The 14,366-nt window shown below is 45.9% G+C and overlaps 1 protein-coding gene across 1 annotated transcript in view; it reads left to right on the forward strand.

Moving 5' to 3' along the window:
• Positions 1 to 14,366, forward strand: part of VPS39 (VPS39 subunit of HOPS complex) — a 46,789-nt gene that overhangs the window by 29,962 nt on the left and 2,461 nt on the right. Inside the window, exons 11-24 of the mRNA XM_055436129.2 lie at positions 3,024 to 3,153; positions 4,443 to 4,585; positions 7,023 to 7,166; positions 7,637 to 7,778; positions 8,453 to 8,539; positions 8,859 to 8,932; positions 9,251 to 9,349; positions 9,943 to 10,060; positions 10,547 to 10,675; positions 11,291 to 11,393; positions 11,605 to 11,650; positions 12,759 to 12,908; positions 13,073 to 13,207; positions 13,457 to 13,548. Coding sequence (XP_055292104.1) covers positions 3,024 to 3,153; positions 4,443 to 4,585; positions 7,023 to 7,166; positions 7,637 to 7,778; positions 8,453 to 8,539; positions 8,859 to 8,932; positions 9,251 to 9,349; positions 9,943 to 10,060; positions 10,547 to 10,675; positions 11,291 to 11,393; positions 11,605 to 11,650; positions 12,759 to 12,908; positions 13,073 to 13,207; positions 13,457 to 13,548 — 1,592 coding nt within the window. The remainder of the gene's footprint in view (positions 1 to 3,023; positions 3,154 to 4,442; positions 4,586 to 7,022; positions 7,167 to 7,636; positions 7,779 to 8,452; positions 8,540 to 8,858; positions 8,933 to 9,250; positions 9,350 to 9,942; positions 10,061 to 10,546; positions 10,676 to 11,290; positions 11,394 to 11,604; positions 11,651 to 12,758; positions 12,909 to 13,072; positions 13,208 to 13,456; positions 13,549 to 14,366) is intronic.

Raw genomic sequence — 14,366 nt, forward strand, 5'->3', positions numbered from 1 at the left:
TTCAGGGTTGATTTCCTTTAGGATTGACTGATCTCCTTGCTGTCCAAGGGAGTCTCAACAGTCTTCTCCAGCACCATAGTTCGAAAGCATCAATTCTTGGGTGCTCAGGCTTCTTTATGGTCCAGCTCTCACACCCATACATGACTAATGGAGAAGGGGATGGTAAACCACTTCAGTATTCTTGCCTTGAAAACCCCATGAACAATATGAAAAGGCAAAAAGATATGACACTGAAAGATGAACCTCCCGGGTCAGTAGATGTCCAATATGCTACTGAGGAAAAGCAGAGAAATTGCTCCAGAAAGAATGAAGAGGCTGAGCCAAAGCAGAAATGATGTCCAGTTGTGGTTATATCTCTTGGTGAAAGTAAAGTCCAGTCCTGTAAAGAACAGTATTGCATAGGAACCTATAATGTTAGGTCCATAAATCAAAGTAAATTGGATGTGGTCAAACAGGAGATGGCAAGAGTGAACATTGACATTTTAGGAATCAGTGAACTAAAATGGACAGGAATGTTAGTTGCTCAGTTGTGTCCAATGACGGGAATGGGCAAATTTAATTCAGATGACCATTGTATCTACTACTGTGGGCAAGAATCCCTTAGAAGGAATGGAGCAGCCCTCATAGTCAACAAAAGAATCCAAAACACAGTACTTGGTTGCAGTCTCAAAAATGACAGAATGATCTCGGTTCCTTTCAAAAGCAAACCATTCAACATCACAGTTATCCAAGTCTATGCCTCAACCACTAATGCCAAAGAAGATGAAGTTGAACGGTTCTATGAAGACCTACAAGACCTCCTAGAACTAACATTTAAAAAAAATGTCCTTTTTGTCATAAGGGACTGGAATGCAAAAGTAGGAAGTTGAGAGATACCTGGAGCAACAGGCAGGCTTGGCCTTGGAGCACAGAATGAAGCAGGGCAAAGGCTAACAGTTTTCCCAAGAGAATGCAAGATGGTCATAGCAGACACCCTCTTCCAACAACACAAGCAATAACTCTACACATGGACATCACCAGATGTCAAATCAGTCATCAGATTGATTGTATTCTTTGCAGCCAAAGATGGAGAAGCTCCATACAGTCAGCAAAACCAAGACCTGGAGCTGACTGTGGCTCAGCTCATCAGCTCTTTATTGCAAAATTCAGGCTCAAATTGAAAAAAGTAGGGGAAACCACTAGGCCATTTAGATACGACCTAAATCAAATTCCTTATGATTATACAGTGAAAGTGATGAATAGATTTAAGGGACTAGATCTGGTAGACAGAGTGCCTGAAGAACTACAGGCAGAGGTTCGTAACATTGTACAGGAGGTGGTAGACCAAAACCATTCCCAAGAAAAAGAAATGCAAGAAGGTAAAGTGGTTGTCTCAGGAAGCCTTATGAGTAGCTGAGAAAAAAAGAGAAGCAAAGGAGAAAGGGAAAGATATACCCAACAGAATGCAGAGTTCCAGAGAACTCTGGAGAGAGAAGAGTCTAGCAAGGAGAGAGAAGAAAGTCTTCTTAAGTGAACTTTTGTGTTTATCATGCCCTTACATTTTTTGTGATAGTATTTTACATATATTTGTGTGCTTGAGTATGTGTCTAGTTTGTGAGCTTTCTGAAAAGGGTATTATATAGCACATGGCTTTTTTAGCATCTGTTTTTCTTAACAGGAACGTCTTTTCAGTGTTCTTTCTGCTGCTGGTTGTCTGTTTCATCTTCGGATGAAACAGAGAAGAAGAAAGTGGATTTCCTTTTTTCTCTTCTCTTCTCTAGGCCTGCACTTACTAGGTGTTCTGCTCTTTGACAAAAGAAGGTTGCTTGATATCATCTTGGCTCTTGAGGAACCTGTCTTTCATTTAAATTAATCAGAGGACATACACGAAACTTTCAGAGGGCAGTTACATACTGAACTTTGCTATTAGGCCAGAAAAAGAATCCTAAGGTTGGACTCTTTAAAGATAGGTCAGACCAGGAGCTTGAAACGGAGAGTTACAGAGCCTGGAGAAGTTAGAAGTGAAAACAAGTGTGGAAATGAGTATTTCCAGGACACTTGGGGCCCATTCTGACTGGCATGGCGGGTGTGGCTTGAATGTGTGGGAATAACCTAGCTAAGGAGACTTTGCCAGACTTTGAGAGCCTTTAAAGCACCAAACAGGAGAGCTTAGCCCAAGTGCAGCCCCATGCTGATGCTGGCCTGGATTAGGGTGACAGCAACAGAAGAGGAAAAGAAGGGAAAACGTGGAGAGACATTTTGAAGGAAGAAGTTAATGTGGTAAAGATTCGCTAAGAAGGATAGAAGAGGGGGAAGGTTAGAGGAAGAAACAGAGATATTTGGCTTCTACTGGGAACAGGACCTTTCCCAATCATGTTAGCTGTGTTAGACATCTTCCATCCTTTGAGCCCGCCATGCTCTCTGTCATTTTAGGGTCTTGCACACGTGCTATCCTCTTGGCCTCAGATGTCCTCCCCTCCCCCATCTGTCACCTGCCAACCTCACCTGGCCAGCTCCAGCTCATCCTTTGTGTCCCAGCTTACATTCCTCCTGGGAACCTTCCTGGACCCACTGGTCACACTGGGCTGACCTGAACACCCCACCCACGTGGTTCTGTCATCACTCACTCTGCTTTGTTTTGATTTTTTTTCTTTAAACCCTAAATTTTATTCAGATTTCACTAAGTTTTCCCATTATTTGTCCCTTTTTCTGTTCCAGGTTCAAATCCAGAAATCATAAGGTATTTAGGTGTCACACATTCTTAGTGTCCTCTGACCTGTGGAAATTTCTTAGTCTTCCCTTGTTTTTCATGATCCTGATGGTTTTCAGGAGTATTGGTCAGGTGTTTTGTAGAAGTCCTATTGTGTTTTAATTGCATAGTTACTTATGATTAGACTGAAAGGGCAATCTGTGAGGTCAGAGCCACGTGACTGCTTTGTACCCTCTAGCATATACATGTTCCAGGATATCGTCTGATACCTGGTAGATACTAAACAAATATTGATTGAGTGATTGAGCACCTACCTATTCTACTCTCTTTTCAGGAAATGAAAGATGATTCCGACAGTGAAAAGCAGCAACAGATCCATCACATCAAGAACTTGTATGCCTTCAACCTCTTCTGCCAGAAGCGTTTCGATGAGTCCATGCAGGTCTTTGCTAAACTTGGCACAGGTAACAAGGGGGTATAGCCTCGGGATGAGGAACTAAACTGAGGGAGGGGAAACTGGAAAGAATGGGGAGAAATGATATCAGACTAACGAGAATGGGAAAAGTTAACCTCATCTAGATTGATCCTTGTACTTAACAGGATCCTGTGGGTGGCCATGTGACTATATATTTACAGCCCTGATCTTACGACTCTGGTCTCATCCACATACACAGACTTCCAGTTTTCCAGGATGCTTTGCCCTTGCCATTAGAGGAAGGTAATAGAAAGTCATTGAAGACAACAGCCATGTGTTTTATCATCTAGTAATCAGATTATTGACTGCAGTTCTAGACAAAAGTCACTGAACTGAGCTTAGTAAGCTGCAACAGTAGGTTTGTTGGTTTTTTTTTTTTTGGCTATGCTGGGTCTTTGTTGTGTGCAGGCTTCTTCTAGTTGCAGCACACGAGCTTCTCTAGAGTTGCTTGAATGTCCTTATACAGAGTGACTGGCTCTTCCTGGAGTTGGTGATCCAAGAGACCTAGCCGGAAGCCTTAGTGCCTTTTAGGGTGATCACTTCTCCCCATTTTCTGTTGATTTACAGGGGCTTTCCAAGTTAGGGCAAGGGAACACACAGCCCACCTCATGGTGGAGGAGTATCAACATTACGTAAAAGAAGCGTGTCAGATTGGGTATATGTTGGTGTGTGCCATACTGCTTGTCATCCTTAAAGCTGTTTCTCAAGATCAAAGGAATCTGGCCAGGATTCGATTTTCCCCCTAATTTGTATTCTCTTATCAGTTATTCATGTCTGTTTCCCATTAATCAAATGAAATCCTGTGTTTTTTTTAAACCAATCTGTGTGAATTAATTTTATATAATCAACCTATTATCTTCTCCCATATATGCTACCAGTGTATTCCATAGCCTGTTGCCTGGTGATTTTGCTTCACTAATATTCCTTTACACACACACACACACACACACACACACACACACACACACACTTTTTATTTTTTAAGTCTAGTGGTCTTTTCAACTTCACTGTCTTACCAGGTTTTCCTTTTTCTTCTTTACTTTTAGTGAGTTAATGAATTTTCATTTTTAATTCTATTTATGTCTTAGAAGAGAGTCATGCAATCATTTTAATGTTTTAGTGTTCAAAATATATGTGTGTAGCTTGAGTTTTTATGAACTTGAGTCATTTAAAAAAAAGTCAATCTGGAACTTATTTTGCTGTAGTGATAGTCTCATTTTAGTTTATCTTTGAATTGCTGTGCTTCTGTTTGGGGAATCATGTTCACCTTCCATGTAGATCCTACCCATGTGATGGGCCTGTACCCAGACCTGCTGCCCACAGACTACAGGAAGCAGCTGCAGTATCCTAACCCACTGCCTGTGCTGTCTGGGGCTGAGCTGGAGAAGGCTCACTTAGCTCTGATTGACTACCTGACACAGGTAGGTGTGATGCGACAGTATATGGAAGAGTTCACCTGGGAGTTTCAGTGCCTGCTTCTCTATGCAGGGAAGGGGGAGGCTTCTGTAATGCCACAGATGTTCCACAAGTGAACACTGTAAAGTCTGAGGGGGTCATTCACATTTTTTCTGTTTCACCTGCTTACTTAACTGTAGAATGCATATTTTGCTAAGTCACTTCAGTCTTTGCAGCCCCAAGGGCTGTAGCCCGCCAGGCTCCTCTGTCTATGGAATTCTCCAGGCAAGAATACTGGACTGGGTGGCCATTTCTTCCTCCACCGATCTTTCCAACCCAGGGATTGAACCCGTGTCTCTTAGGTCTCCTGTATTGGCTGTTGGGTTATAACAATAGAATAGAGTTTTTTTGCCAAATCCTGTTACCAGGAAGCATACTCAGTTCCTGGTAGATTCACACTAAACTCTTACAGGAACTAAAAAGAGAAAAGTTTAATTGATTGAAAAGAATAAGCGTTTTAAAGAAACTTTTGGGGAACAGTTATACTTTTGGGAAAAAAATACCTACTCTACTCAGGAAACTTGGAAAACACAGAAAAGTATAAAATAAAAATAAAAAAATCGCTTATTGATCTGCTCTATTACTCAGAGAAAAGTAACTAACATTTTAGTGTTGTCCTTCCAGAGTTTTATATGTATTTGTGAATAATTTTTGTTTATTTATTTATCAGATTTTTTAAATTGCAAATGGATATCAAGATATATACTGTTTTATAGCTTACTTTTAAAGCATTTAGCCATATATTAGGAAAGTCCTTCCCTGTCATTAAGTATTCTTCTATAACATGTTTTTTTAGAGGGAGTATTTAGACTTAAATTAGTTTCAGTTTACTGTTACAGGCAGATAAGTGAAATTTTCAGATCAGCACTAAAACTAATATCTCCATTAAAAATGTCTCTGAACCCTAAATTTCCGTGCTTAAGGCTGTTATTTATTTCCTGTGCACCCATTCACAGTCAATTGTTGTTCAGTCGCTAAGTCATGTCTTACTCTTTGCGACCGTGTGGACTACAGCATGCCAGGCTTCCCTGTCCTTCACTATCTCTTGGAGTTTGCTCAGATTCATGTCCATTGAGTTGGTGATGCTATCTAACCATGTCATCCTTTCTGACTCAGAGAACTTATTAAATTTTTTCCCGTAAGTGTTCTGCAGACTTGTAAGGGGTATCCTGGAGAGGCATAAGTATTGCTAGGAAAATTGTAAGCCAGCTACCCACCACCTGCTTCTGGGTCAGTGGGTGTCCCACAGGTCCACTCAGGCATCTGTCGTCTTGGCACTTGCTTGACATTGGGCTCCATGGTTGGCTGGCAACCTGCAAAAAGCACACCAGCTTGCCTCTGTCTGCACACTGCACAGTCCGTGAGCCAAGTGAAAAAGGTTCCTGGGGCAGAAAGTGTCCCAAGCATGTGGCATCACAGAAAACCCTCTATTTCCAATATCTTAGCTTTAGGACCCCAAGCACAGTCTTTCCCAACCTTCTCCACTGAGTTTGGAATGTGGGGAGGTAACTGACACCAGCCTTGTGCCAGAGAGATGGTAGAACAAATAAGTCCATGGGCATTCCAGACACAAAATAGTACAAATTGAATGATTCCATTTATATGCAGTTCTAGAAAGCACGCATTCTCAGTCGCTAAGTCAGTCTGACTCTTTGCCACCCCATGGACTGTAGCTCACCAGGTTCCTCTGCTCATGGGATTTTCCAGGCAAGAATACTGAAGTGGGCCCTCCTCTAGGGGATCTTCCCAACCCAGGGATCAAACCTGTGTCTCCGGCAGGTGGGTTCTTTACCACTGAGCCACCTGAAAAGCCTGTTTGAAGTTCTAAAATAGGGAAAGAGTAATCATTAGTGATAGAAATCAGATCAGTTGTGTAGGGAGTGGGTGAGATTCTTTGGGAGGAGCACAAGGGAACTTTAAAGGGTAATAGAAATGTTTTGTTCGTTGCTTGGGGTGGCGGCTCCATGCATGTATATATCTGTCAAAGTGCATCTGATTGTATGCTTTTCAGGGGTACATTTTATTGTATGTAACTCATACCTCAATAAAGTTGATTAAAAAAAAAAATACATGCCCTTTGGAATCCGACCCTAATTTGAAGTTGGCCTCTGTTACTGATGAGGTAGCTAATATCTGTGCCTTGGAAATGGGGCTAATAATACCTGTATTTGTTTTAGATTTAAAATAGGATAAATCTATAAATTGCATGACACAGTGCCTAGTGTGTAGTAAATACTCAGTAGATCATTGTTACTGTATCTGGTGATTTGGTGGGCATCTATTTTTGATCCCTGATAAATGCCAATGTGGGATCAGGGTAGATAGGTGTAAGCTGATTTGAAGGTATTTGGAATTGCCTAAGTTTTAAGCCTGGCCTTGACCCTGCATTTTTGCCCTTGGCAGAAACGCAGCCAGTTGGTAAAGAAGCTGAATGACTCTGATCACCAGTCTAGCACCTCCCCTCTCATGGAAGGGACTCCTACCATCAAATCCAAGAAAAAGCTGCTGCAGATCATTGACACCACCCTGCTCAAGTGCTACCTTCATGTGAGTTTTCCCAGCACTCGGCTCCCTGCCATCCAACCCCTTTCCTAGCCCGGGGTCCCTGCCACTAGTAAGAGTGAAGTATTTGTTCTTAGGAACCACCTACTCTTGACCTGACATCTGTGAGCATCTTAGAATTGAGGGGTTAAGACTAGATGTTGACCCAGAATCTTAGGGTGAGCTGGTCTTCTCTGCCAAGACTGGGGTTGGTCCTACAAGGTGAATAGGGACAATTCCCCAAAGAAAATTTCCCCTTTCTTTACCCTCTTCCCCTGCCACACACACTCTTTTAAAAAATGTGTGTGACAAAGCATAAATGCTATGAAGGCTCCTACCTGTAGGCCTGGAAAGGGTTGTTTGCTCTCTTTTGCCTGTGTAACATGCCTGGTGTTTCAGCCTGAAGCAGGCCTGGGCTGAGGGAGGATGGGCCTCCCCGGGAAGCAGTTCCTGCTGAAGTCCTGCCTCTCCTGCAGACGAACGTGGCCCTTGTGGCCCCCTTGCTGCGTCTGGAGAATAATCACTGCCACATTGAAGAGAGCGAGCACGTGCTGAAGAAGGCTCACAAGTACAGCGAGCTGATCATCCTGTATGAGAAGAAGGGGCTCCACGAGAAAGGTGACCAGGGCAGGGGTCACCTGTGATTAGAGGGTCCTTTGTATTTTGTCTGGGGGAAGCCTACTGAGGTGTTTGTTGTTACCGAATCACGTCAGGCTGCTCACCACTTGAAAATCAATACACGAGAGAAAGGCACATGTTACAAAGGAAAGTTGCTTTTAATGAGAATGCTGGCAATCTGGGGAGATGGTGGACCTAGAGTGCCCCAAAAACCACGTGTGAAGATTTTCGAAGCTCAGCCGTGAAAACTTTTAAAAGGAAAAAGGGATGTACTCTCTTACTCATTGGGATAGGGAGTCAGAGTCCCCCAACCCCCACTGTGTGTGGGCTTGTCAACTTCTTGTGATTTTTCTTTAGTTACCATCTTGTTCACAGGATTACTGAAGGGGAAGCTAGGGAGGAGATCTGGTCATCTGTTTTACTTAGTCTTCATTTCTACTTCTTTGAAAGAAACAACAAGTTAGGCAAAGTACTTTGTGATCAGAAGATTTGAAAGGTGGGCGAGGGCAGGAGATGAGTAAGCATATAGGTGCCTGGTTTAACATTAGAGACAAGACACGGGCCTGCTGCAAAGACCTCTTTCCCGCTGAAAGCTGCGTGCAGTGTGAGGACTCTCCAAGGAGATATGCCTTCTGGAAGGGGCTCATGACCTTATTCTTGGGCTTCATGGCCAGCTCTGCAGGTGCTGGTGGACCAGTCCAAGAAAGCAAATTCCCCTCTGAAAGGCCATGAGCGGACAGTGCAGTACCTGCAACATCTGGGTGAGTCCAGCTCGTGGAAGGGGCAAGGGGAGGGGATCGTGTTCAAGTGAACTTGATCTCTCTCCCTTCCTGATTCTGGCTGGTCAGTCCCCTCCCTTCCTTGTGTTCACCCAGCAGGGTTCTCCCGGGGTGAAAGTCCCCCCAGTGGTGAAACCACAACAGCCCCTTGGTGTGTAGCCAGTCTGTTAGGTCCAAGCATCTCTGAGTGACTGGACAGAGCTAACTTCTCTGGATGATAAATCCTGGGCACCTGCCTTCCTGGGCCTATGGGCAGAGTGGGTGGACTTCACCTGCTGACAAGTCTTCCTTTTCCCTCTAGGCACAGAAAACCTGCATTTAATTTTTTCCTACTCAGTGTGGGTGCTGAGAGACTTTCCAGAGGATGGCCTGAAGGTAGATCATGGAGTCTCTTGGATTTATTGGGTACTGCGGTTGGTTCTGATTTTATTTTAGACAGTTGTGAGTGGAGGGGTAGGAAGGGTTTGTGCAGTTCTTGGTGTTTCCAAGGCTGGGACACATGGGACAGCAGTGGAGTGCAGGAGAAGGAGCCTGGTACTGATGCCAGGAGCTAATCTGCCCCACGCCAACTGGCCACAGATGCCCTTCCCACCTCAGTGTCTGTCCATGTGACCCTACGCTTGTGTGCGTGTGTGTTTGGAAGGATTGCCATCAGGTGGCTCTGCTGCTGGAACTCAGGTTTTATTCCAACAGATATTTACTGAGGACCTCCCAGAGGTGGAGTCTCTGCCACGAGACCGAGTGCTGGGCTTCTTAGTGGAGAATTTTAAGGGTCTGGCTATTCCTTATCTGGTAAGATATTTTTTGATCTGAACTAAAAAGTTTCAATCAAACCAAGGATATATGACTACAAGAGACAGTGATTAGCCAGTTCAGATTAGGGTTTGTGTCCCTTGGGGATTGGAAGGACTGTAAAGAAAGTTCTTTTAGTCTCCTCTGAAGACAGCCCAGTAGACCAAGCTGGAGATGACACTTTTTGATGCTACCTTCTAAACCTAGGTGACGTACAGAGAGATAAAAGAGAAGGAGTGAAAATGTTGGAGAAAAACATATCAGAGCCACATTTGTACAGCCAGACTTGACTGTGACTACAGGATGACCAAATCAGTCCTAAGTACCAAAATGCAAATATTTAACCTTAATTACGTGGGCTGATTTGGATGATTATGAGACAGAATTAATAAAGGAGCTTAAGATTGGAAATTGAGATGCTAATTCCTGATATTGCTGGGTTGTAGGAGAACTATCCCATGGTAATCTTAATTAGGGGACAATCTGGATGGGACCTTCTGGGCCTGAAAAATGTGAGGGAGCCTGGGCAAATGGGCTGGGCCGCGCCACACCACAGCACAGAGGGTACCAGGCAGACCTGTATCTTGCCCCAGGAACACGTCATCCATGTTTGGGAGGAGACCGGCTCTCGGTTCCACAACTGTCTGATCCAGTTGTACTGTGAGAAGGTGCAAGGTCTGATGAAGGAGTATCTCCTGTCCTTCCCTGCAGGTACCAGTTCTCAGCACTCGGGGTGGCCCCAGGCCTTAGAGGTGAGCTGCGACCCGAGGGGGCCATGGGTGGGGTAGAGAAGCAGACTTTCTCTGCAGGCCCAGGTGGGCAGGAAGAGCCTCAGAGGCACCATGGCAGCTAAGTGACCCCACAGGTGAGACTTGGGGGCTGGTGTCTAGATCTGGGCATCACCTGTAGAGGAGGGGGAGTAGATCTGTATGCAGAGTGACAGCTGCGCTGATAAGGAACAGGTTTGTCTACCGGAGGGCTTCTCTAAGCAGCTTGGAGGGTTTTTTTCTCAAGCTGATATTTTGGGGCCATACAGAGACTATAAACTAAGAGAAGGCCAGCTGGAAAGCGTCATGGAGGCCCTTTCTAATCATGGTGGCGACGTCATTGAACCCCATCCCCTTCAGTTTTTCTTGATGACACCACACATTGCTGCCCAACAGCATCCTTTCATGTTGAGCATGGTTTCTTTTAAAGGTAAGGCTCCAGTCCCTGCTGGTGAGGAGGAAGGAGAGCTGGGAGAATACCGACGGAAGCTCCTTATGTTCTTGGAAATTTCCAGCTACTATGACCCAGGCCGGCTCATCTGTGATTTTCCTTTTGATGGTGGGTGTCTTTAGCCACTTTAGCAGAAGATAATGCAAAAATGGATCCTTCCCTTATACCAGTTCCCCAGCCCTCCCGAAAGCTGGGCCTGGGAAAAACCGTGTGTTTCAGGCCTGCGCTCCTATTCTGTCCTCTCTGAAGACTCATTTGTGAACCATGATTAAGAGAAGTCTCTTTTCGGTGTGAACTACGTGCTAATTGTTAGCCAGGTTGAAACCTGTTTGTTGCTTCAGTACATGTTCTTGGCCAAGTTCCTTGTTTAGCAATTTCTGTGATCTGGAATAATTTATCTGAAAAAGATATGTCTGGTTGATATATAAGCTCCTTGAGAGCAGAGACCAGGTGTCTGCTTCCCTTAGCTGAAGCGCCTGGCACATTGTAGGTGCTTATTATGCATTTAGCTGATCGTCAAGTATTGTTCTCCCATTTATAAATGATCACAGGAAAAGATGAGATAAAGTACCACCTGAAATAGTCCCCTCCCTCCTCCCTTTTAAAAATTGCAGTGATTTTCTCCTTGAAAAAAATCCCTGTCCATTCCTCTAATAGCTTAGTCCCTGGCCTTGGGCTTGCCTGGTCATGGTGATGGTTTCTTACACTCTTTTTGCCCCACAGGCCTCTTGGAAGAACGTGCTCTCCTGCTCGGACGCATGGGGAAACATGAACAAGCTCTCTTCATCTACGTCCACATCCTGAAAGACACGAGGATGGCTGAAGAGTACGTTGACCCTGCCGTCCCACCTCCCACGGGTGTAAAAGAGGTCCTGCAGAGAGATGAGAGGCTGAGAAAGCCGCCCCAGCACTTGCAGCTGAAGCGAGGTCACCTTGTGTGCTGGCCCCCGACTGTGCGGTCATTAGGCCGCTCACTCAGGCAGCATCCGTGCCCTCTCTCTCCATGTGACCCTGTCTGATCACTCTCTCCCTTCCAGGTACTGCCACAAGCATTATGACCAAAGCAAAGATGGGAACAGAGATGTAAGTAGTCGGCCCCAGGGCGCACATACGCATTGCACTGCCCCTCTTAGCGTAGCTAGCACCCCCTGGGCCACAGGTGACACTGGCAGGAATTGCTGGCATAAGACAGGGCGTGGGTTGGGGCACTGATTGATTTTGCGCACACGTGCTGAGAGAGCGGCCCGGTGACCGCAGTCTTGGTTTGCTCGGGGTGGTTCTGGCTGAGTCTGTTGTCATCCGTGTGATTATTTGTACTGCCCCCCGCCCCTTTACTCTTAAAACAGTCTCAACTTGTACAATCAATTTCTTGGTCAGCCTGTTGAGAAGGAACATCTGATGGTTCTTACAGTGTGCCCGTGTGTGCTCTGCATAAATTGCACGTGGATCTGTCAATGTGTATTTTTGATGGCCATTGGTGGCAGTGGGGGGGTGGGGTGGGGTTTGCTACCCGAATCTGGGAGGTAGAGGCCAGAGTTGCTGCTTATCGATGCACAGCACAGCCCAGAATGTTGAGTGAGAGGCTGAGAAACACCGTGGTGTGGGTCCAGTAGGAGATGCAGCATCTCATCTTGGGCTCATCCTCATCGGCTTATACGTGGCAAGGTCTCAGCCTTCAAAGCCAAAGGAAACGAGGGGTCTCTTGGAGTCATTTTGTTAACAGTGTAATGCTAAACAATACAAGGCATTTGATTTTTTTTTCCACCTCTCAGAAAGAACACGATCTTTAATTTTTTTAATATTTTATTTCTATTTATTTGACTGCACCGGGTCTTAGTTGCTGCACCTGGGATCTTTGGTCTTCACCGCAGCGTGCAGGATCTTTTGTTGTGGCTTATGAACTCTTAGTTGCAGCATGTGTGATCTAATTCCCTGACCAGGGATCAAACTTGGGCCCTCTGCATTGAGAGTGTGGCGTCTTAGCCACTGGACCACCCTTGAAGTCCCACACAGTCTTTAATTTTTGACATCCTCAGTCAACGGACTTTACAAAATTTATTAAAAGGTGAAAAATGCTGTGTTTTAAAGTTCCTCCAGACCAGCCCTCTTGCCTTTAGGTGTGGTCACGCTGAGGGTTTGGGGAGAGTTGCTGCCGGCCTGACGCGTGCATGGCTTGTTGTGTATGAGACAGGTGTATCTGTCCCTTCTCCGGATGTACCTGTCGCCCCCCAGCGTGCACTGCCTGGGTCCGATCAAGCTGGAACTGCTGGAGCCACAAGCCAACCTCCAGGCCGCCCTGCAGGTCCTGGAGCTACACCACAGCAAGCTGGACACCACCAAGGTCGGCAGCTCTCCTCGCAGCGATGGAGGGCGCATGTGGGGAGCGTGGAACCGCAGGAGGGGCTGGCAGGAGGGACGGGGGTTTGAGGGCTCCGTGGCGTCGGGCGTTTCCTCAGTCTCACTCCTGCCCCCTCTCCCTGTTCCCGTCTCTCTTCCTGTCCTCAGGCCATCAACCTGCTGCCCGCAAACACTCAGATTAACGACATACGCATCTTTCTGGAAAAGGTCTTAGAAGAGAATGCACAGAAGAAACGGTTTAACCAAGTGCTCAAGAACCTTCTCCATGCAGAGTTCCTGAGGGTACGAGCCTTCCAGATGCAAGTGAAGGCTTGTACTTTTCAGTGTGAGGCCATTACCACGTCCCCTGAGACAGAGGCAGAACATGGTGCTTTTTAACTCTGTGGCTCAAACTGATTGGTAACCAGCTGGGCATGTAGTTATGGGTGTTTCAGTCAGGGAGCCCCTGTGGGCTGGGAGGTGAGACAGTGTGGCCCCTCCTGTCCTGCCTGCCAGACAGTGGGACCTCCCGCCCAATCTCTCTGCTCCCAGGTCCAGGAAGAGCGCATTCTACACCAGCAGGTGAAGTGCATCATCACAGAGGAGAAGGTGTGCATGGTGTGTAAGAAGAAGATTGGGAACAGGTGAGCCGTACCCATAGCTTGCTCAGGGTAGATTTCAGCCCCTTAACCCAAGAGGAAAGAGCAGCTGAGGGCTATCTGGGCTGCTTTTAGTGCTTGAACCTCCAGAGGGAAGGCCATGTTTTCTGGTGTGTCTGTGGGGTGGGGGTACTTTGAGAATTTAAAGGCCTGAAATGTGTAGCATGGGGCTCTTGACTTCTTGATCATAAAGCCCTTTCCCTCCGTCTGCTTAGCATTGACATGTACCACAGAGTGTTTGAGAGCTGTGTGTGGGCAGGAGGTCCTTATCTTTTAAGGATACACCTCTGAAAGAAGAAAAAGGTCTTTCCACCTGCTGCCTCTTGACCCGAGTAAAATCCTGAAGCAGCATCATTCTGTTTTAAGGCATATACTCTACCCCTTCCTCCAAGGAAGAGTGATTTGTCCTTTTACTTCTATGGCTGGAAGAATGCTTCCTTCAGAAAGACCCACTGCCCTTTGTTAGATTTAGCCCAAAATTTGTTCTGATGGGCAGTTGGCACTTAGTAACCGCTGCGGAGCCAGGCTGGTGCATTGCCCTGTCTGGCTGTGCATTACGCACTGATGACAGCAGGAAATACCCCCTGCTACCAGAGCATCATGCCAAGCAGAGTAAGTCAGAAAGAGAAAGACAGGTACCACCTAAATGTGGCATCTAAAGTCTGGCACCAATGAACCTATCTACATGGCAGAAATAGACCTACAGACATAGAGATCAGACTTGTGGTTACCAGAGGGCGGTGGGGGAGGGAGTGAGATGGACTGGGGGTTTAGGGTTGGTAAATGCATACTATTATATTTAG

This window comes from Moschus berezovskii, chromosome 9 (genome assembly GCF_049115385.1).
Source record: "Moschus berezovskii isolate FMDL1 chromosome 9, NW_MosBer_1.0, whole genome shotgun sequence".
NCBI classification, from domain to species: Eukaryota; Metazoa; Chordata; class Mammalia; order Artiodactyla; family Moschidae; genus Moschus; species Moschus berezovskii.